The sequence below is a fragment of the Barbatula barbatula genome (assembly GCF_947034865.1).
Source record: "Barbatula barbatula genome assembly, contig: scaffold_179, whole genome shotgun sequence".
Classification (NCBI taxonomy): domain Eukaryota; kingdom Metazoa; phylum Chordata; class Actinopteri; order Cypriniformes; family Nemacheilidae; genus Barbatula; species Barbatula barbatula.
Genome location: NW_027636832.1, coordinates 1 through 23,402, shown reverse-complemented (window position 1 = coordinate 23,402; position 23,402 = coordinate 1). Strand labels below are relative to the sequence as shown.

General features: G+C 43.8%; 2 protein-coding genes and 1 long non-coding RNA gene across 4 annotated transcripts; 2 read left to right on the top strand and 1 right to left on the bottom strand.

Annotated features, from left to right (window-relative positions):
* The first annotated feature begins 164 nt into the window (after positions 1–164).
* Positions 165–3,261, top strand: fblim1 (filamin binding LIM protein 1). 2 transcript variants are annotated; one of them, XM_079488452.1, is made up of 8 exons: positions 165–266; positions 472–740; positions 812–879; positions 1,287–1,350; positions 1,431–1,600; positions 2,333–2,511; positions 2,591–2,711; positions 2,920–3,261. In XM_079488452.1, the coding sequence occupies exons 2-8, from the start codon at positions 476–478 to the stop codon at positions 3,022–3,024; spliced, it is 972 nt and encodes a 323-aa protein (XP_079344578.1). In that variant the 5' UTR covers positions 165–266; positions 472–475; the 3' UTR covers positions 3,025–3,261. The 2 variants fall into 2 exon arrangements, with proteins under 2 accessions (XP_079344578.1, XP_079344579.1); XM_079488453.1 differs by lacking the exon at positions 165–266 and having other exon boundaries at positions 437–740; positions 815–879.
* Positions 3,262–3,338: 77 nt separating this feature from the next.
* On the top strand, positions 3,339–20,917 carry LOC306891025 (msx2-interacting protein). The gene is given in 27 exon segments (XM_079488454.1): positions 3,339–3,625; positions 4,786–5,106; positions 7,051–7,536; positions 8,094–8,254; positions 8,414–8,614; positions 8,697–8,848; positions 9,030–9,155; positions 11,522–11,635; positions 11,769–11,882; positions 11,967–12,067; positions 12,363–14,941; positions 14,944–15,084; positions 15,087–15,158; positions 15,161–15,256; positions 15,259–15,336; positions 15,339–15,421; positions 15,424–15,571; positions 15,574–16,283; positions 16,286–16,460; positions 16,463–16,531; positions 16,534–17,166; positions 17,169–17,681; positions 17,684–19,341; positions 19,419–19,511; positions 19,625–19,819; positions 19,928–20,086; positions 20,184–20,917. Coding segments are annotated over 27 exon segments (9,393 nt in total). The 5' UTR covers positions 3,339–3,542; the 3' UTR covers positions 20,316–20,917.
* Positions 20,918–20,924: 7 nt separating this feature from the next.
* LOC306891026 lies at positions 20,925–23,380 on the bottom strand. Its single transcript, XR_013786316.1, has 3 exons — positions 23,312–23,380; positions 22,789–22,926; positions 20,925–22,213 (listed from the first exon to the last, which is right to left on the bottom strand). It is a non-coding gene; the product is annotated as an uncharacterized lncRNA (long non-coding RNA).
* Between the last annotated feature and the right edge of the window lie 22 nt (positions 23,381–23,402).

Below are 23,402 nucleotides of genomic sequence, written 5' to 3'. Positions count from 1 at the left end.
GTGATTCAGACGTGTTTAACTAGTTGAACCTTTTCTGGTTGTTTGTCTTTGCATGAAAGTGACAAACATCTCCAGAGTTTATTTCACTTTATTCGCTTTGAGTTTATAGCGTGACATGATGACATCATCACTGGATTCTCACAACTTTTTTATTAAATGATTTACTTCAGATTCACGTTACTGTAGGGAAGCCAGTTTGAAACTGCGTCAATCACACACTCGTGAATTTATCTCAAGACATCAGACACGCCCTGTCAGATCTGTAGGTATGAGTGTGTTGTGTTGTGTGTGCACTTTGTTGTTTATTGCAGTTTATTGTTATTCAACATTCTCTTTGAGAAACGCTCACAACACAGATCTCATATTGTAGAACTAGAAATACACAACAGAAACAAATCACAAAGTTTGTTTTCCTGACCCACCAAAAAGTAGTTGCAGTGATTGTAGCCCAAGAGTGTTCGTGTGTTTCAGCATTATGGCGGTGCCTCAGAAGCGGATGGTGTCATCTGTGTTCATCACCCTGGCGTCTCCACACAGAGCGACCGTCACCCCGATGACTCCCGTCCACAGCAGTCCTGTCAGAGATCCGCAGCCGGCCGTCGCACCACTGCGCTCAACAACAGCATCCTCACAGGACGGACCCAACATGAGCCAGTTATACGCCCGGTCCAGACCCCTGGAGAGCAAACCCACCGCTGCCCCCTACAGGCTGGATGATACAGACAGACGCAGTGCAGATGGTAATAAAACACAAGCGAGATGTGTGTTTATTGTGAAGAGGATTGTTAAAATGAATCTTATAATCTTTTAGCAGTCGTTATCAATGACCCACCCGTCGCCCCCCCTGCTGACCCCCGGCAACCAGACGCCCCTGCAGAGGTGAGGTCTCCTGTGCATCTGAATCTGTTCACAGATATAGATTGATATAGATTTATCAGAGCTGCTGTCCCAGTTGATCTGTTAGGATAAACATTGGATTTTGTTCTTTGGTTTTTGCAGCGGTCACTTGTTTGCATGTGAGTTTGATCCGACAGAGAATCATGTTGTCACAAGTTGTTTAAAACTCTTTCAAAGCTGTCGGTGGAAGTCATAAAACCACGCCCTTAAAACACAAAAGCCAACCTGAGGTCACCAAACCTGTAATTGATTGACAGGCAGGGTTGTGCCTCTGAGCATTCTGATTGGCTCACACATGCACGATGCTGCTCTCATGTTTGATGTGCTGTCACAGAGACATACCTACTACATGAGATATTTGAAGTGTTTTGTGTGATTTGTAATGACAGGCGTGTGCAGGCAGTAAACTGAAGCATCCTTCATCATCATCATCATGGGGATCTCAGGACAGCGGTGAGATCTCGGTGAAGATTCTCTGTCTCTCTCTCTGTTGTATTTTTCAGTCTTCATCATGAATGTTTTGTGTGTTTCAGATGTGTGTGGGTTCTGTCGTAAGCCGGTGTTGTTGTCTGAACCCGCTATAGATGCTCTGAATCGCAGTTATCACGCCGCCTGCTTTCAGTGCCGCCAGTGTCATGTGCCTCTCGCCGCCAAACTCTACTATAATAAATCTGGTATTCCACTGTGTGAGGACTGTTATCAGGTACCTAATAGTCTCAACATCATTTTATCATCTTCAATCATGTCAATGTGAATATGAAACAGACTCACACATGAGAAAATGTTATCCCTCAGATGTTGCTCTCAGGGGATTAGATGGAGTTCTCGTTTGTGCTTTTCCAACTTTCTCCCATAAAATCTCTCAGGAGAATCAAATGCGAGTGAACTAAGAGTCTGGAGGTTTAAATTAATGTACGATAAGAGGAAATGTGATGAGAAATGTTTGAGAAGATATATTGAGATCCTCAAAAGGCTAATATTGACGTTTGATTGCAGACAAGACAAATCTGAGTTCGACATTTACACATTTGGCAGACGCTTTTATCCAAAGTGACTTACATTGCATTAAACTATACATTTGTATAAGTATGTGCATTCCCTGAGATCAAGCCCATGACCTTGGCATTGCTAAAACCACTGAGCTACAGGAAAGCTGTTGAGAAGTTTCCATTTACAGAGACCTCATCTGTGTTTTTTTCTTCCTATGAGGAGAACAAAAGAGAATGTTGTAAATCTATTGTTAAGTCATTTCCTGCAGGATGATGTCATCACAGGAAGTGAAAGGGATTTACAAGAGACAAACAGGATGTGAAATGAAACTGAGGATAAAACCTCATTGCTCCTGTGAATATTGGAGCAACGCAACTGTCTTCAGTGTGTGTGTGTGTGTGTGTGTGTGTGTGTGTGTGTGTGTGTGTGCATGTGTGTGTGACAGGCCAGTCTGGAACCATGCTGGGCATGTGGTGATGTCATCAAAGATCATGTGATTCGAGCTCTGGAACGAGCCTATCACCCGCCCTGTTTTGTGTGCACGACGTGCAGACAGCCAATCGGAGAGCAGAGATTTGCACAGGGTGAAGTTGGGGAGGTTTACTGTCTGCAGGATTACTACAGGTACACAGGTGATCCGTAAACTCTCCAGAGCTTTAAATACACACAGAAGTAATGTGGACTCAATCTTTGGTATTTCCAGGAAATATTCTCCTCAGTGCAGCGTGTGCGGACATCTGATAATCCCGTGTGTGGACGGAACAGACAGTTACACTGTGGAGTGTTTGGGTCACTCGTACCATGAGGACTGTTATCGCTGTCAGGTATCACTCCGTAGGACTTCAGAGCGAGTGTGCAAGCCATTTCATATCAATTGTGTTTTCAAATGCAGCAGATTAAATCCACAGCAGAATGATTGACAAAAGTACCTTGACAGTAAAGTGACCGTAGGATGAGCACTTGATGAGTGGCCTGGTCTGGAATGATCCGTTGGTTGAGTTTATCATCTCTCTCTCTCTCTCTCTCTTTCAGATGTGTAAAGTTCTTCTGTCTCCGGAGCCCAGTGAGGACGGTTGTTACCCTCTGAAGGGTCAGATTCTCTGTAAACGCTGTCATTTCACCCTCAAACAGCATTAACACTGATGGTGAATGGCCGCTATGCAACATTGGAATGATTATAAATACTTGTTTATTTTTGTAACGTTTTCTAATTGTTTAACATAATCCACTCAATCAATGTATTCAACATATCATCTGTATCCATATGATGTTAAATTTGCACTTGCTGAACATGAACAAAATATGCCAAACATATATTTTTACTGGCTCCAAAATTCCATTGATGTTCAAAATAAAGTAATATATGTGCACGGATCGTATTTCTGTCAATTCTATACGTTCACACAAAACGGTTTTTATTTTCATTCGTGGTTTATGCGATCGTGACATTTGAGCGGATGTCGCATAATCACAAGGGCGCGCAGGGTTGCATTGCACGTCACCGGCGGTTCATTCTCGCGCGCTCCCGATCGAGCACGCGCACAGCGGCCAGATCTTTTTCCTCACACGAGCCCGCGGTGGATTTTCCCCTCACGGTCAGAGATTAAACGACGCGAAAGCGCATATGTGCATGAAAGGGACACGGACGACGCAGGATGGTTCGGGAAACCAGACACCTCTGGGTGGGAAATTTACCCGAACATGTTCGCGAGGAGAAGATCGTGGAGCATTTTAAACGGTAAATTACACAAGAAGCGAAGCAGCGCGCGCTGTGACGCGGGCCTTGGGTCGTCGCGCGCGCACGCTCACACAGCCTCGGAAGAAAATGGGCGAAGAAAGACGGTTGAAAAGAAATAAAAGTCCACAATCAAAGCCAAACGCGGTCAAGTGCGTAAAAACAAGCCGCCGTGCAGTGAACCGATCTCGAATGAACCGTTAACGTATGAACGCGATCAAGTGAAGCAGTTAGCCGACTGGCTCGCGCCAGACTACCGCATGTTTTCCTGTTTAATTCGTTAAAGTCAGAAGTATTTTCCTCTGAAAACGATCGTTTCGTGTTCTCCGCCCGTTTGCGTCACACGCAAATTCACTCGAAACGCTGTGTTGTGTGTGAAAACGGCGAATGCGTCGCGTTGCGTGCGCGGTTAGCTCGCGGCTAACGGACGGGCTGAGCCGGTTCAACAACACGAGCCGTTAAAAGCTGCAGAAACACTCGGAAATATCAACAGGAGGATCGTAAAGATCATTTTTGTCACGTTATTCGATGTCGCCTCACTGGGATTGATGTGTGCACGCAGGAAGACGAACTGAATTAATCGCACGATAAAGCGCGTTGAGATCATGAACGCACAAATAATAACGTTACAGGGATATTAAAATAATCGAATCAACAGAAATGATCTTTACTTGATAAACCATTAAGAAACAAACAGTAAACCAAACAACTGGTTATAGTTGGTGACGCGTGTAATTACTTCTAAAGTTTTGAAATGTTTATCAAAGTTTTACAATTATACGAGTCGTACTATATTTCATTTGATACGTTCATTAGATGGTGATGAATATAACCAAATACTGATTCACGATTCCCAAAATATCACGATATATATATATATATATATATGAACGCACAATATATATATATATATATATATATATATATATATATATATATATATATATATACCAAACTAATAGCTGAGGTTTCTTCACAATATTACTTGCTAAAAAATCATTAAAATACAAAGGGTACAAGAAGTATCCTTGATAGAAACCGACACAACACATCTGATAATTTGACACAAACTCAAAACATGACCTTGATATATAACTCCTACTTTGTTCATATAGACACACCTATAAAAGTGTAACGCAGCATTATTTCTGTTTGACTTTCAGGTATGGCCGCGTGGAGAGCGTTAAGGTTTTGCGGAAGCGCGGTTCGGAGGGTGGCGTCGCAGCATTCGTGGATTTTGTGGACATCAAAAGTGCTCAAAAGGCCCATAATGCAGTCAACAAAATGGGGGATAGGGACCTCCGCACCGATTACAATGAACCTGGTTCAGTGCCCAGTGCCGTGCGGGGTCTGGAAGACAGCACCCCGTCAAGCAGCCACGGACGGGAGGTTGCAGGGTTCTCGAGGGGCTCCGCGGGGCCGGTATACGGGCCCCCGGTGTCTCTCCACACCAGAGAGGGGCGCTATGAACGCAGACTAGACGGGTAAGTGGACACAGGCTCCCTCTGCACTACAGAGGGACGATGTGTCAGAGTTTGCCACTGTCAAACAGTTGTTGAGGTTGGGTTAAACACGCGAGAATGAACCGTTGACGTTACAGATCTCTTAAACCAGATTCATTCTCTGGCCTGACTTCTCAAAACGGAATTATTAATCTGTCGTGTAAAAATGATTGGATTAGATTGGTGTGTTCAAAATATGGGATTACTGTGTGAGCCATAGCCCTCTTCTGAGTTGGATATTACCCCTGTGGAAAATATCCGGGTATTACAGTTTGGATATTACGATGACGGAGACGTAACGGGTGAGTTTTGGATATTAGGCGTTGCCCAAAGTTGCGGATAATACCCCTTGGATCGCTCCTTTTGGAAGTATGTGCCCAAAATGGATTAAACCCAAGATTGTTAACAGGAAAGTAGTTACGTTCACGTGTAACCAAACTTTTTTTTTGCTCTTTTTGTTTGCCTTGCACGATTATCCCATCACCCATTCGGTAATTGTTCTAACTGTCTGTCATGGTCAGCCGTGGATGTGTATTGCTCCGCTGGATTTAAGACTCAAGACTCATAAAGATTGCTGGATTTAGGACAGGATTAAGGTGAGGTTGCTGTTTCAGGGTCCATGTGGAGTTAAGTGTTTGTCAGGGCTCCATCATTTCCATCTGTTTCACTGCCCATCACACTTAGAGAGGGACATAAACGTGAATCTATGGATTTGTATTGAAACCTTCGAAGACCAGAAGACATCTCCATCTGGATAGAGGAAGATTTCCACGGCCTTCATGTTGGATGTAATCACGTCATGTTTGGATGTATAGGTGTAGATCAAACACCAACTTTTTATTGGATTACGTGATCGCGTGTGGATGTACACACCAACACACCCATCTTATCGGGGTTCAGATGGACAATTGAAGTCACGGCATCTTCAAGATGATAGGAGAGGCGTTTCCCGAATTCTGAATGCTGAGGAACTAATATGTGGAATACAGACTGGAATACCACGCTTGATTTGTTTTGTCCATTATAACACTGATGAAATAATGATGAGTTTGGATTATTCTTGTCTTGACCAGCGGTGAAAAGAAAAAACACTTTTTTTTGACTGTCCATTCCAAGTAATGTACCTGAAGTGTTTCTGTCAGGAGTAAAGTGTTTTTTTTCCAAACCGTTCTTGAGTTCCTTTAGCACACGTTGAGTCTTGAGCAAGCGACTCTTTCTGTACCGGATGAAGATTGTTTTCATGATCGGAATTGGGACCTTATCCACCGTTTTTTTCCCCGCCGTCACTGTTTTTGGCTCACACAAAATTCCTCCTATATTGTATTTGGAATATGTAGGGTCAGTTACTGCTCTCAAAAGGTTGGTATTGCCCTGCCTAATGCATTTTTGTGCTTTCTCTATCTAACCCTAGACTTGCTTTTCCCTGTTACTTCATCCCTGTTATTTACTAACTCTAGAGCCCGTAGGCCAGAGACATTCTTTTGTTTCTAGCTTGTATTGTTTAACCCTTCTGTCCCTCCGTATGTCTGTCTTATGAGTTTCTTCTGCTTCTTATATTATTTCCTCCACGTATTTGCTCTTTCATTTTCTCAAATTTCTCCCTCCTGGAGTCAGAGAGCAAGCATGGTTCATCAGATTATTCATGAATAAAGTAATCAAAACTTGCTTTGTAATAATTGCATGATTCATCAAGAAGCGAGGTGATGCTCACGTTCAGCATTATGAAACCCCACAGTAAACCCGTCCTCCAGAAATAGCTTAGCTTGTCCTCAATAAGTTGTGGCATCCCCAACCTGGCTCAATAGATGTTTATAAGCGTTTCAAGATCTTTAGAATGATGGTTTATATGCACGTGTCAAATGTATTCAGTTCCATGCTAAGTTAGTATTTCTCTCTCTCTCTCTCTCTTTCCTCTCTCACACACAGCAGCTCTGAAAGTCGGGAGCGGGCGTACGAACACAGTCCTTACGGACATCATGAACGTGCCGGCAGTTTCGACAGGCCGCGGCATTACAACACAGACTATTATCGGGACCGTTCTATGTTTGCCTCTGCAGTCAGTTCTAGCCCAGCGGCTAGTTCTATTAGCGGTGGCTTTGACACCCCGGAGTCTCACTTTGAGTCTCGAATTCGTGATCCATTTACGCTTTCCAGCTCTGCTCGCCGCGACCCTTACCGTGATGACCGGGGCAGGCGTGCAGATCGGACCTACCATCACCGGCGGAGTCGATCCTCGCACTCTTCCCAGTCTCGACACCCGTCGCCCCAGAGGAGTACAGGGAAGACCCCTAAAGCACCTCCCTCGCCTAAAAGAACCCCTGTTTCACCTGGCCGAGGCCCGCGGTCACGTTCACGCAGTCAGTCTTCAAGCTCGGATTCTGTCAGCAGCACCAGCAGCACAGGAAGTGGAAGGTTAGAAACCTATTTATCTCTTTATTTCATGTGAGATTTGCTCTCTTTCAAACCCTTCAGCGCTTTTAAAACCCTCATTTCTGTCAGCGATGCATTTACCAGAGTATAATTCTGACGTAAGAGTGACAGTCTAGAACAAAGGAATTATCTTCCATATTCCAATAAAAAACTGATTCTGTGCTTTTCTCGAGAGCTGTGCGATATGATTACATCATGCACAAGGTCATGGTCTTCGGAATTCATGTTGTTTATAGTTTTAAAAGTTTGAAATATGAATGTTTGTGGTTTTTGAGACCTGTACACTAAAGTGAGGGATAAAAAAACAACAATCCCGTATAAAAAAAAAGTTGAATGGTTGAGCTGAGACCTGGGATTGAGTTCATTGATGTTGCTTCCACGATGGAGAAAGTGACCAATAACAGGGCTGCACACAAAATGTTGGACACTGTGGCTTTATTGGTTCGTTGAATGGCGGTTCATCATATGTTAGTGGTGTGTAGCTAAATGACTGTAGAGAATCTACAGTGAATGAATGAAGTTTGTATGTTCTCTGGCAGCAGTGATTCAAACAGCAGCTCCAGTGAAGGGTCTCGAGCGCGCTCCGTGCAGTCTGCAGCGACTCATGCACCTCCGCCGCCTCCTACACTGGCTTTAGACTCCGATGAGCCACGGAGAAGCTTTGGTATCAGAGTCCAGAACCTTCCGACACGATCAACAGGTGAGCATGCTTGCATTTAATCGCCCTGTGCACATCACATGACAACGTTACGTTAACGTCACAAGCTGATTTCATCTCACAAGTGTGATAGGACAGTAGATGTTCTAGAGCGAGAAATGGCTCCATTCAGTGTTTAAAAAGAAGCTTTATATCTCTCAGACACAAGCTTGAAAGACGGGCTTTTCCACGAGTTTAAAAAATATGGGAAAGTGACATCAGTGCAGATTCACGGTGCATCGGAGGAGCGCTACGGCTTGGTGTTCTTCAGACAACAGGAGGACCAGGAGAAAGCGCTCGGCGTTTCTAAAGGAAAACTTTTCTTTGGGATGCAGATTGAGGTCACCGCCTGGAATGGCCCTGGTGAGGATATTTTGTTGTTGTCTTGATGTTAAGTTTGCTGTGTCAAGTTGACCCTACGTTCTGATAATTTCACCTCTAACAGAAACGGAAAGTGAAAACGAGTTTCGGCCCCTGGATGGACGCATCGATGAATTTCATCCAAAGGCCACCCGTACGTTGTTTATAGGAAATCTAGAGAAGACCACAAATTATCAGCAGTTACTTGATGTTTTCCAGCGTTTTGGAGAGATAGTGGTAAGATCATCAACTTTTTCTTCTCTGTGCTATTGGAGCAGTTTATAAGGAGTTTTAAAACCTACCCTGCCTGTGCAAAGAGCACACAGTCATTTCTTTACTTTACTGAGATTGTATTGTTTTAATACTTTATCCTACAGAATGTTCAATAGTTTAGTGATGTGTTCCCTGTTGATTTCAGGACATTGATATCAAGAGGGTTAATGGTGTTCCCCAGTATGCATTTGTTCAGTACTCTGATATTGCAAGTGTTTGTAAAGCCATCAAGAAAATGGATGGAGAGTATCTCGGATCGAACAGACTGAAGGTATTTACATATCTACTTCCTTGTAGCTTCATGAAGGGAACGCAGCAGGGAGCCAAACAGACAGAACACGTTTTTTGCTGTTAGACTCACATCTTTTGAATTGTTTCCAGTTGGCAAGTAGCGTTTTGCGTGCCGGGAGCCTTGCTTTTTTGCCACCTGCTCCACTTTGCGTTTCTTTTCCGCTGAGCGCCTGAAGTTGAACAAAATCATCTCTGAGTAGAAAATTTACCTTTTTTCGACTGAATGGAGAGGTGGGGCTTCCGTTGTGTTGACGGAACTGTACAGTTGCTTAAGAGGGCTCTCACACCTGACTCATTTAGTACCGTTGAATCACACTACAGTTCTTGGTGAGGTTCGTTTGGGCAGGTGTGAATACAGCAATCGCAGTCGAGTGTGCACCAAAAGCGGACCAAATAGTGTAACTAGACGTTCCTGAAGAGGTGGTCTCGATACGCTTTCAAACTAACCCTTGAGTGGTTTGCTTGTGGTCAGAACGTGATCCAACCTCGAACAGACCCAAATGCAAAAAGTACTGCAATTTTTTCTGGGACTAAACCAGCTGCCGCAGTCAGCTGCCCTGTGCATTATGTAATGTTTGTTGACAGTTTGCACCATCAAGGTAGCTCTCGTACAAACTTGCAGTTGTAAGGAGGCTCGGAGCCTTGTAGAAATTTGGCCTAATAACCAAATTACATCCCATCTTTCGAAAACTCATAAGAACATCGCAATATTTTCATTGTTTAGCAAACAACTCAAGGAAAGGGGGTTTAAGGTAAAGAAACTCCACCAGCAGTACATTCAAGTTCCCCTGGTACGATGACCTTGTTAATATACTTGGGAGAAAACTGGACGTTTGCCTGGTGGATGTTGTTTACATTTAGTCATTTAGCAGACGCTTTTATCCAAAGCGACTTACAGATGAGGAAACATTGGAAGCAATTAATAAAAACAAAGACAACAAAATACATAAGTGCATCAAAACTAGTCCATTAAAGCCTAGCACAGTATACAAAGCTAAGAATAGTGAGGTTAGAAATAATAATAATAATTTTTAATAAGAAAGGGAAAAGAATTAGGTTGAATCAATCAGTGACATGTTGATGGAAGAGATGCGTTTTTTAAAGATGGCAGCCGAGTCTGCTGATCTTGTAGCAGCTGGTAGATCATTCCACCAATGTGGAGCAGATCCAGAGAAGGTACGGGAGAAGGTTGTTGAGATTGCCATCGCAGCTAACAATGATGCTACTGATGCTAGCACAGTTGACCGCATCTGACACACAATGTTGATGTTAGTTTAATTATTTTAAAGCAGTTTAGGAAATATGTTACATGCTACAACGTGTCATTTTGTGTTGCTATTGGTCTCTGGACCAGTGACTCTTTCCACTGCATAGTACTGCACGGTACAGCTCACTGTTGGGGATTTTTCCACTGGGTACAGTACCTGATTTTTTTAGTACCACCTTGGTTGAGGTTCCAAGTGTACTGTACCGATACCAAAATGTGATGTGTTTGCACACATCACTGATTGGGCAGAGCGGATCATTACCAGCGTCATTGGATTTGCAACACATGAATACACATTTAAATACATAATATTGGCTTTCGTTATATTCTTCAGGACAGTAAAATAGAGATTGAGACCCTAAAAGGGGGGTAGAGCGTTGGTCTTGTGATCAGAAGGTTGCTGGTTCAAATCTCAGTGCCAGCAGGTCATGCCTGAAGTGCCCTTGAGCAAGGCACCTTACCCCTGATCGCTCTGCAGTAATGTGCCACTGTATAAAACTACTTGTAAGTCGCTTTGGATAAAAGCGTCTGCCAAATGAATAAATGTAAATGTAAATTTTGTTTTGCTGCCATCCGTCATCGATGTGCTCCATTACTCATGTGTCGTGCGTTTGTTTGTCACATTCAAAGTTATGCTATTGCAGTAGAGGTGGCGCAACCATGAAGATAAGTTTTTAATTCTCCTCCCACTTTAAGTGGTACTAAACAGCTGTGGAAAAGCAAGACGTACGAAACCTGACGGTGAAATGCAATTGAAAAGCTCCACAAATGAACCGAACTAAAGGTGAGAAAGCGCCCTAAAACGTATGGAGACTGCAATGATGGAGGAGGCAGTACAGCTGTTTGGTTTTGCCTAGCAACATAAAAAAAATGCTGCTCTTTTCAGTAAGCCAATCGAAAAAGCTCCATGGCGCGCCTCTCGTTTTCAAACATGAAAAACGTGTTCTGTGTGATCGGCCTCTGAATATTTGCTAACTTTAATTTCTCAAATTGTATAAAAATACCACCTGTGATATTTTACAGAAATTTCAGTTTTATAAATGACATGTTTTCACTCCCAGTGTCATGTCATGTTACAGCTTGGCTTTGGGAAGAGTATGCCAACAGCGTGCGTGTGGTTAGATGGATTAACCTCTAATATTACAGAACAGTACCTCACACGGCACTTCTGTCGTTACGGACCTGTTGTCAAGGTAGAATAGCCAGGAAGCTCTTATTAAATTGATTTTTACTTTATTAATTGAGAAGGAAATTCAGTATTTGTGAAAATGCACTTTATATTTGCCACTGTATGGAATTAGGCTAACTGTATTCCTCCTTTCACAGGCTGTGTTTGATAGGTTAAAAGGAATGGCTCTTATTCTGTACAACAATGCAGATTTTGCTCAAGCGGCTGTCAGGGAAACCAAAGGATGGAAGATTGGAGGGAACAAAATTAAGGTACTGTTAAAAAATTATTTACAGAGAAATAGCCATTTGTATTTTTTAAATCGAATGAATGGAACGTTTTTTTTTTCTGTCCAGGTGGATTTCGCCAGCCAGGAGAGTCAGATGGCTTTTTATCGTTCTATGCAGGCATCAGGACAGGACATCCGCGACTTATATGATATTCCATCAGAAAGGAGGCAAGTTCTTCATTTAGTGCAGACAGAACTGAGTGAAAGCAGATATTCTGTAAATAAAGGAATACTAACTGAAGAATGAAAATTGTCATGAATTACTCACCCTCATGTCATTCTATAGTACAATTTATGTCTTTACTCAATTTCTGCAGATTGAGTGTTACTTTGCTGTCTATAGGGAATCATAAAGACCTCGGACTTCCTCAAAAATATCTTTGATAGATGAACAAGGGTCTTACGGTTGCACAATGTGTTCTTCAATGATCTAATACTAATTTTCCTCATTTTTCTCTTGCAGAGATGACCGGAGAGCTTCATATCATGACTTTGCAGCAGAAAGGGCATATTATGAGACTGTGCGGACCCCTGGCATTTATACTGAAGACCCTCGACGAGACTACTCTGGTCGAAGCCGTGATCGCTATGCAGAATTGGACCATTACCAAGGAGACCATTATGATCCCCGGTACCATGAAGACCCACGTGAATACAGAGATTATCGAGACCCTTTTGAGGATATCAGGAAGTACAGCTACATCCAGCAAGAACGGGAACGAGAGCGGGAACGCTTTGAGGCAGATCGTAGCAGATGGAGCCCATCACAACCACGCCGCACCATAAGTCCCCCTGCTTCACCCTCACCATCTGATCGTATGTCACGGGAAGCTGAAAGACGAGTGTACAGGCACTCTTCTGAAAGATCTGGGAGCTGCAGCTCTTTATCGCCACCACCACCACCACCATCTCAGTTTGACAAGACCGAAAAGTCCCCAGTAGATTTTAAAGGGGAAGAGCCGGAGCGGGAACTAGAGCAGACTGAGGCAGAGCATGTGAGTACGACGGAAAACAAGAAGCGTGGCAGACGCAAGGAAAAACCTGACAGGGAGAAAGGAGAGAAAGCCAAACAAAGGAGAGGAAAAGTGCAATCACCCAGTGCATCTCATTCAGAAACGGATAGAGAGGCTTGTCCAGATTTAAGTGTGAAAGGAAAAGTTTCAGAGGTGGAGAGAGAAGAAAGACAAAAGCATAAAGGAGAAAACGACCTCTCCCCAGCTGACATTGTGACTCGCATTGAATCCCAAAAGGGAGATCGACTTGATCAAGGAAAAAGTGAGTCATTGGATCGCGATGGCAAAGGAAAAACAAAGAAACACTTCAAAGCCGAATCTGGTAGCGAGGGTAAAGATTCCCTTTTCGATTCTAACAGACTTGAAGCAAGAAAGAGACGCTTTGGTGATCCCAGTGGGAAAGCTGTAAGGCAGAAAAAAGGACGCTTGGATGAGGATCCAGGTTCTTCTGACTTTGGTCCAAACGCAGGGTTCGCAAAAGAGACTGATGCTGATGTAAAAACCGAGAAAGAGGCCCAGAAAAGAGAAAACTCCAAAGTGAAGATGACGTCTCATTATACTCAAAGGGAGGAGCTCGATAGCAGTCTGAGAGGAACGTCTCAGGGCCCATTGGTACGACCAGGTGAATCCTCCGACGTGGGTCCTTTAGACTCCAAACCTCACTCTGCACAAAGTCTGTCTAGGCGGCCTTCAACTGACGTAATTTCAGAAAGGGATCATAAATCAAGGGACGAGTATCTAGATAATATTGACTTGTCTCAGAGTTATCGCAAACAGATGGAGCAGAAAAGGCGGCTTCGGCAACAACTGCAGGAGCATGATAAACCGGGAAAAGCAGAAGCTCTTCAGGGTTTAGAAGCAGAAGACCTTGACCATCGTAGCCTGGTGCATGAAGTAGGTAAACCTCCACAAGATGTTACTGATAATTCTTCCCCGATTAAGGGCAAGAAGCAAGAGCCATTTGAAATAGATATCAGTGCTAAAAGAGAACGGATTTACCGAACGTTCAGGCAAAAGAGCGAAGACTTAGAATGGAATAACTCACACTCTCCACGATTTCAGCATGCCCCTCAACAAAGAGAAGAAGAATTTACGGATGCTCATGGTCAATTGACTGCTAAAGAGATTTCTAGACCTGAAGATAATGTTCAGCCAGATCCAGAGCTTTCAGATAAACAGATGCATGCATCACAAATGTCAAAGATAAGTACATCTCTACAAGATGAGCAGCAAAGACGCTGGGAGACTCAACTAAAGCAAGACTTGTTGCCAGACTTTTCAAGAAGCTCAGAGAAAAGACGTCTCAATCCGAAGTACTTGGATTATGGACTTTGGCCTGATTTAGAACCGGGAGAAGTGCGCTCAGACTCTGAGGAGGATCGTGAAAATAAACCAAACTCTCCTTCGCCCTCGACCTCTGTATCCTTGACAGGGAGACATCGTACAGACAGACTGACAGAGTCTAAGCTAACATCCTCTCTTGAGAGACACAAGTTCCGCTCCTTCGCTGATGATCAAACTATCACACCAGACACTAAAGCTTTGTTAGAACGTGCAAAGTCTTTGTCCTCCTCAAGAGAAGACAACTGGTCTTTTCTGGATTGCGACTCGCATTTTGCCAGTTTCAGAAGTCAAAAGGACAAAGAAAAAGTAGAAGCAACACCACGGCCGACACCCTCATGGTATTTGAAGAAAAAAAAGATTCGAAGCGAGTCTGATGACAAATTGGATGAGAGAAAAGTAGATCCAAAGCCAGAAGAACAAGAGCGGCGAGAGCTGTTTGCATCACGCTTTCTTCACAGTTCTATTTTTGAGCAAGATTCAAGACGCCTCCAGCATCTGGAAAGAAAGCACGAGGAGCCTGAACATGGTGTTGGATGTTTGTACTCTCAGCAAGGCTCAGCTGAAGGGCAGGCAGAGCCGGAACCAGTTGTGCTTTTTCACAGCCGCTTTTTAGAGCTTACCAGGTTGCAGCAAAGGAAGACTAAAGAACTATGCCATCAAGTTTCCAAGCAAGGCGAAAGCATAGATGAAACCAATTAGATAAAATAGAAGAGGAAGAACAGGAAGCACTGCCACAGAATGCCACTGAAGCTAATATTATCCATCAAATGGAGGTCAAATCAATTAGCCCTGTTCATACACCAGAGACTAGTGCAGTTCAGGCCCCTCTAACAACCCACATATTGTAGCACCTAAAGAATCTATGCCAGCAGTAGAAATTGAAAATGCTGATGTTCCATCCATGTTTTGACTCCGCCTTCTATGAAAGAGGAAGCTCAAGAGCCTGATGAGCCCTCAGCTCAATCTGCACACCCTTTGATTGAGCAAAATATTGAGTCAAATTCTCAGATTGGCAAGAGGCAAAAACTCCAGTTGATGATATGAAATCGTCACCGAAGACAAATGAACTGGACCGTGCTCATGAGAAGTAACAGAACAGCTCACAAATGATGATACACAACCAAAAGTTGAGCTGTCATTGAAATCACTTGAACCACCTTACTCCTCCCCCTGCGAGTCTTCGCTCAAGAACCTGAAAAAGAACTTGTGCAGTCTGTTGTAGAAGCAGAACCTAACAGTGCAGATGAACAGAAAGGTACTGAACATTGTGCAGTTGAGGAAGCCGTTTCACCCCCTGCAAAGTCAAGAACTAAAAGGCTAAAACCTCACCGACTGTACCAGCAGCAGCTGCCATTCTTCCTGCTACTCCAGACAAAGCAAGCACCCGCAAAAGTGAGCGCATTGACAAAGAAAAACTGAAACGCTCCTCTTCTCCCAGAGGTGAGGCATCCAAGGCAATGCCCGATTCAAAGTCCCTTAACAAATCTCCAGTGCACAGCTTGGATCTGGAGCAAGGTACAGAGCAATCAGCACTGCCAGTTAGGGCAAGGCGTAGGAATGTGCGTTCTGTCTATGCTACACCAATTGAAGATGAATCTGTTCCTCAACCTGTAAGAGATGCAGAATCTCCTCGTGTTGCACGGAAACGTGGTGCAGAAAAAGATACTGGATCAGATGCAGCGGAGAGCCTTGTTGCCCCAACAACTTCCAAACGGGGTCGTCCCCCCAAGAATCGGCGGCAAGCAGAGGATGCACTGGTGGGAAAAGTAGAACGGTCAAAATCAACGGAGACCAAGGAATTGGATAGCACTGATGAGACAGTTTCCAAAGTGGGTAAAGGAAAATATTCACCCCATACACAGAAGGGGCTAAGTCCAGTGAATGCGTCACTGGCATCTGGATTGGAAAAGGTGTCAGAAAGCACCAAACTCATTACTGAAGAAAGCTCTCTTTTTCTTAAAAACCTCAGAATCCAGCTTGATGTGACCGAGGTAAAGGCAATGCTTCAGACCAGTGAGGATGAACAGGAAGTAATGATGATTCTGTCAAAAAGGGTTCATCTGGCGTTTCATCCAAAGATCAGTTACAAGAAACTACATTTGGAAGTGATGTGATAGATGAGAATGTTAAAAGTGAAAAGGTGGCTTCCCCTGTTCTGTCCAAAACTACTGAGCCACACGGAGCTTTACTTTCTCGAGAACTGGAGCTGAGCAAGCTGTTGAGAATATTGCCAAGCTGACAGAAGATTCTTCTCCTCTTCAGTTAAAAGAAGCCCTGCAAAGGCACAACGTCCAGCTGGTGAACTTGCTTTAGAACCACAGCGTGACTTACAAGAAAAGCCTGCCATTCCATCCAGTGAGACTGAGCTTGCCGCTGCTATTGATTCCATTACATCAGAGGACACACCTTGCAGATTACCACAGCAACAAATCATTAGCTCTGTTGGAGATTCAGGTCCTGATGTCCGGACTCCGGTGCCTAATTCAAAAGCTTCTGACCCGTGTGTTAACACAGCTACTGTTCAGGAGGAGACCACCGTAACTACTCCCAAAAAGGGCTTCAAGGGCAGAGCTAAAGCCTCAAAGAGGGCCAAAGGTCAGAAGGCAGCTGGAAGCAAAAAGGAACCCATCAAAGATGCAGTTTTGGATGCTGAAAGCACCTCTGTGAAGTCACCTGAGGTCATACCTGCAGAACTTCCAACATTAACCAAGAGATCACCAACGAACACTACTGTTGTCATTACTTCCTCATCCAAGCCAAGTGCGAGTTCAACAGCTCCTAATTCAGATCCTGAGGTGCCTCTAAAATCAGAGCCTGATAGTCCAAAATCCTCTCTAGCCATTAGCAGAAGTCCGTCTTCATCCAGAAATCAGCCTTATTCATATGACAGCACGTCACCTTCATTATCTCCACAAGAATCTGTCTCGGCAAAAACTTGTCACCACATCCAAGTAGGCTTTCTGTGTCCCCAACAGACCGCTGTATTCCACCAAAGGAAGTAGCGGTCCTCTCTCCTCCACTGACCTCTGTCGCTCCTATGGAGATTACAACATTACCCACAGACACGTCCGTTCACGATACTAACCTAGGTGATGTGCGTAAAATCCTCCCCAAACCCAGGCCTGTTCCATTGTCAGAAATGTGCACAACATCTGGGAACATTCATGCTCCTCCTATGAGAGAAATTGAGATAACGCCAGATGTGATAACCAACAAGAGTGCTGCTCAAGATAACAGGCAAGCATCAGTTACCGTCCCACCTGTAGTCAGACAGCCTGCTTCTATCCCATCTACAGAAACAAAGCAGATCTTCAGTGAGAAGTCAGTCATTTCAGTTATTGCTTCCACTCCGACCTCTGTAATCAGTAGAGTTTGTAATCCTTCAGACACTGAAGAGAAGCCAAATGCTCCAATAGGAAATCCTTTTTGGACAAACAACCTCCGAAACAGATTTACCAGCTGAGCTTAGCAGAAAGCAGCACTTATCATGGTCCGGCAGTTGGAGAGGAAGGTGGAAATGCCGGTCGTTATATTGTGGAGAGTACGTCTCTGAGTACAGGCTCTAGTGCAGGACTTCGAGTTCAGACATCAGAAGGAGTGGTGGTGTTAAGTCATTCTGGCCAAAAAATGGAGGGCCCGCAGCGTATAAGTGCCAAAATCAGTCAGATCCCCCCAGCTAGTGCTGTTGATATAGAGTCACAGCAACTGGGATCCATGCCACAGATCAAGCAGGACCTCTACAGTGCCTCCCAGCCACCGGCTTCCAAATCCCTTCCCTCTGATCATGGCCATTCTATAAAACCACAGCTGAATGTCTCTGTCAAGCAAGAACCTGCTCTGGACAAACTAGAATCCCCTTACACGCCAGTCCAAAGTGGGGTTGTCAAAAGATTGCAACAAACTCCTGGTCCATCACAGGTCATGGGTTACCATCACGCAGAATACCCGATGGTGATGAAGCATCCCAAGAAAGGAGATGAGTCCCTGAGCGCGGACGAGCGTGTGAAACCTGCGTGGGTCCCAACTATTAGCCCTGCTTTAAGCCCACATCTTCCCTCAGCTGCTGGTAATCACGTTGGCTTCATGTCTGGCACGCCCACAGATCGAGCCCCGTCTCTCATTCAGTCAAAACAAGAGCCGCGATCCCCACGCAAATCTGGACACCCTCATTCTCCGTTTGCAAAGGTATCATCCCCTATTGGCTCTTCGTCTCCCAAAGGTGTGTCTATGGTCCTTCCGTCTGGATTACCCTCTCTGCCCCAATATGTCCATCATTCGGAGCAGTCCGTCATCATGCCTCCACACAATGCTCATGGCAGCATCGGCAGAATGTCGCCGCACCGCGTCGGCCCGATAGGACACCTTACTCAGGGCGAGGTACGAGTGAACACGCCTCCTCTCTCTATGATGAATTATGGGATTCACTCTGAGAACCTCGGTTCCTCTTGGCCTCCTGGCCAGCAGCGTCCCACATCACCTCAGGCTGTGGGGAAAAGGGATATGGTGCTTAAGGTTAACCCAGCAAATGCAAGGAGCCTTGACGGAGGGGAGGATGAGACCAGACGTTTCCATCCCGCTCTCGGGAGACTGCCTGCTACACAGCTGAAAGCAGAATCCATACCAGCAGAATACCGCGGAGCCTTACAGAGCGGCCTTCCGCTCGATCGGTTCAACATTCCTCCAAGAGACGTGCGAGTGCTCATGCACCACCAGCAGAGCGATCGTCCAGCTGCAGAATTGCACCAGGGACACATGCCCCCTGAGAACCTACCAGCTTCTTCAACTCCCACCAGCATGGCAGCATCTCTTTCTCCTCGGCCGCAGATGTTAACAAAGGTAGTGTCTGAGAAGGAAGCAGGAAAAATAACCGAACTAAAGAGGGCGCCATCCCCGTCTGCTAAAGAAGGAATGTTGGCCATCCGTGGTGCGATGCCTCCAATAGCCTCTCCTCAGAGAGTCCAGCTGATGGCAGCAGGAGCCGGGGCATCTTTTACTGAATATTCCGCTGTATATGCAAACCGACGGCCTGCACATCCTCAATTCCCTGACGGTTCTTCACTGGGAATCAGCGTCCCAGCATCACAGGTGAGTTTCACTATTCAGCTGTGTTTGTTTAGTGCTGTGCTTGTGTACTATATAAAAACAAATATTTTATTTTAAAGGGTGTTCCAGAGTCTGAGTCAAACCAATCACAGGCTGAAGCTAAAGTAGAGCCAGGTGGACAGCAGCCTGTGAACATGGTGCAGCTTCTAAATGTAAGTCTGAAATGTAAACATATGTTAGTTACATTGTCACACGGGTTGAAGTTTTGTTTTATTGGAGAATCGTAGAAAACTGCTGAAACCTTCCTGTCCGTGTTGTTGTGCAGAAGTACCCCATTGTATGGCAAGGCCTGTTGGCGCTAAAGAATGACACGGCAGCTGTTCAACTGCACTTTCTCTGTGGAAACAAAGCTCTCGGCCTGAGATCTTTGCCTCTTCCAGAAAGCGGCGGGATTCTGCGTATTGTACAGAGGATGCGACTGGAGGCGCAGCAGTTAGAGGGAGTCACGCGCAGAATGACAGTATGTAATCTGTGAAAGTGTAATTCAATGTAAAATATGTCAAACGGACGGACGTGGATGATTGTATGTTTAAACTGTTAAATTAATGTGTGTTTTGTGTTGTGTCAGGGTGAAACTGATTTCTGCCTGCTGTTGGCGATGCCCTGTGGTCTCAATCAGGAAGACGTGTTGAACCAGACACAAGCACTCAAATCCGCCTTCATCAATTACCTGCAGGCCAAATTGGCGGCGGGCATCATCAACGTCCCTAATCCCGGCTCCAATCAGGTGTGTGCTTTTTCTGGCTTCATTCAGTCATTTTCATGATGCGTTTTGTCCCCTCAACAAAATGTAATCGAAACACTTGGTTACCTCCTTTTTGCAGCCTGCCTACGTGTTGCAGATATTTCCACCGTGCGAGTTTTCTGAGGGTCATCTTTCACGGCTCGCACCGGATCTTCTCAGCCAGATCTCCAGTATCTCTCCACATCTCATGATTGTCATCACATCTGTGTGATTCACTTCGACGGCCACACAGATCTGAAACTTCTGCATATTAAAGTCCCCTTATGTCTCTGAGCCGCTAATGGGTTTGTCTGTCTACGACTTCATCATGTTTCTGCAGTGATTGTATTTATTGACAGATTTCTTTTTTGTTCACGGAAACGCTTCAGAAGGAAGAAATCAGGATCGACGTTTTCTTCATTTGGTGATTTGAGTCTATTTTTTGAAGATGAATCAGAGGTTGTTGTAACAGACTTGTGTTTTTTAATTCGTCATGTGATCGCTGAACATTGGAGATGTCTCCGATCACCCGCACGCTCCATGTACCCGCCATCAAACACGTGCAGGATTATGGAGTTTCTGGAATGCCGGACTGTAAATATTTTAAATATTTAAAACCTTGGCAGGATGACCCCAGTCCAAACGAGTGGCCCTTTACTTTCAGCTGTGGATCAAACAGTATCTCGAGATGAGAAAGACAATGGAAATGAGTCATACAAAATCAAACTGCATTTGTGATGTAAATACTTCAGACTTCTGGGGCTGGAAGCTCTTTGGTGGGTTTGTCGTGGGCACTTCAAATTTTCTTACTCAAATAAAAAAGATCCATAAATCATTTTTTGTCATACTTTTGTGTTTATTCATCAATTACAGAATACAGTCAAGGGGAACATTTTTAGAAACCCTACTAGTGCATATTCCTGTTTAAAACAGATCCTTATATGGGTTCTTTATTACAAACAATAGATAAAGGAATGTCCTGCTTTAAAAAAAACTTCAATACTGTTCTCCAAGTTTAATAATGCACTTAATATAGACATCTATGAGGTAAGCCGTTTCAGGGGAGTGTATAACACATGTATATTGTGTTTAGCGTTCAAGAGTCTTTGTTGAGTTTGAAATCTAGCTCTGGATTAGAATGGAAGCTAGGAAAGGTCAATATATGGGTCCTTACTACAATTCAGTTACTTAAGTCTCCAGTGCAAATTCGTTTTTCCATCTGCCAACAAGCATTGTTCAATACATTCAGTCTGTGCAGGCCAAAACGTGAATCAGTTTTCATTGCTTTCAGAGAAAATGCATTGAGTGATCAAAACTTGTTTAACATTCGTACTCCACGACCTGCAAAACACTGTTTGCAGCACATTTTTCAAATTCTGACGCCGCTTTCAAACTAAATGACAAATTTCTGCAGAAATTATAAAAAAATATAGAATATTTAAGCAGAAAATGAAATGGAGGAAATGAATGGGACATGTGAATGCATTTCTCCTGAAGACTGCTTGAGTTGGATTATTGTAGATATTCTCGTTAGCAGTTAAATTGATTGATGTTTAATACGGTCAAACAAATTCAAGTTACATTTAAAGAAAAGATCTTAATGGACTACAGACATTTTTTCCAAAATGCATTTTTTAAGACTGAAGACTTTTTGGTTTAAAATGATCCATCCTAAGTGTTTAAGGTTTACCCTAAGGTTGTGAACAATGAACAATATTTGTAAGAGTTCTGAAGTACCGAACTGTAGTGATGTATGACCCATAAACCGATGTGTACCAAAAATCAATATAATCAGTGCTTTATGGCCAGTTATGTCCTTATATTTCACATGATACTAAAGTTAAATCAGCTATACCAGCTAATGAAGAGTTGCAATGTTCTACATGGATTTCATCACATTGCAGTTATGTCACGTTTAATTCTTGTGATGATTATGGTTGTGAATTGTAATTGTCTAGTATAGTTCCTTACCCACTCATGTCCATAGTAAGTGCTTTACAGGTTTATTAATGTTTGAGATCATCACTGGAACCAAAGAGAGCCACCAGCTGTTGTTCATAGTGAGAAATGTTCCTCTTCAAAATCTCCTTACAGGAACCCAACAGACGCTCGAACGCTTGCACATCATCACTGACAAAACACAATAACAACAAAGTCACATCAGCATCATTACTTTAATTAGTTATTGAATTATTTCTACATTCTGAACAAACACCAGATGATCAAATGACATACCAAACACTTCTGATGTCAAAAAAACAACAACAACTGTATACGTCACGAGTTCGCCTCACATATAATAACTGGTGATGGGGGACGGATATAAGTGTATTTGACGTGCCGTCCAGGGAAGATGGCTTCGAGCTCTGTGTGTGCCCAGACTCGGTTCTTTCCCCCTTTATACTGCGGTAAAAATAGGGTGATGGTGAGGCGTTGGGGGTGGAGGAGGGATGCTGCTAAAATGTGGAGAGAATGCGGGTGAGGTGTCTTGTCTATATGTGGGGGTTTTCTCTCGGGCTAAAAGATGATAGGCGAGTTGGTTATAGGAAGCCAGACGGGTTAGTTATCTGCACGTCCCAGACTTTGTTAATGAAACATCATTTCAAGAAAACGCACGTGTACAAACGTGTACACATTCTCAATGGAAATTATATTTTGTGTCTAAAAAGGTGAAAACATATGGTTCTGCAGTTTGTTGTTTATACTAAACATCTGGTTTCTCCTGACGCGTACACAGACGCAGCTCTGGGTTTGTTTGTGACCAGCGCCAGCTCTCCGAAATATTGTCCTGTAGTGCAGCGGGTGATCTCGACCTCCTCATTCACTCGCCGACCCACTGCCATCTACAGACACGACAAACAAGTCAAGTCAGCTTTATTTATATAGCGCTTTTTACAATTTTCATTTTTACAAAGCAGCTGTACAAGAAAACATTGACTATAAGTAAAACATAAAAGATTATGGAAGTCAAATCACAGGTCAAATATCAGACACACAATAAATTCCTATATGCAGAGTTAATTAAATAAGACTATCAAATTCTAGCAGCCCCCCCGGCCAGGCAAACAGTGCAAAACGGTATGCAAACGGTGGCGAGGAACCCAAAACTCCATTGGAGGAGAAAAAAAACCTCAGAGGGAGACCAGGCCTAACCAGGGGACAAACAAAACATGATCACAACTACAACCTGAAAAAAATACAACAACAACAATTAAGACAGACACTTACTTTGCTTTTAATCATAATTTTAACTTCACCGGACTCCACGATATAAAAGCATTCGGCCTTATCACCCTGAGAATCAAAGCAAGAAACAACC

Bases quoted from the DNA above. Each gene is read 5' to 3' on its own strand.
- fblim1 (XM_079488452.1), top strand. From the start codon at position 476: ATGGCGGTGCCTCAGAAGCGGATGGTGTCATCTGTGTTCATCACCCTG. The intron at 1,351-1,430 runs GTGAGATCTCGG...TGTGTGTTTCAG, and splicing joins ATGGGGATCTCAGGACAGCG to ATGTGTGTGGGTTCTGTCGT. The intron at 1,601-2,332 runs GTACCTAATAGT...TGTGTGTGACAG, and splicing joins TGTGTGAGGACTGTTATCAG to GCCAGTCTGGAACCATGCTG.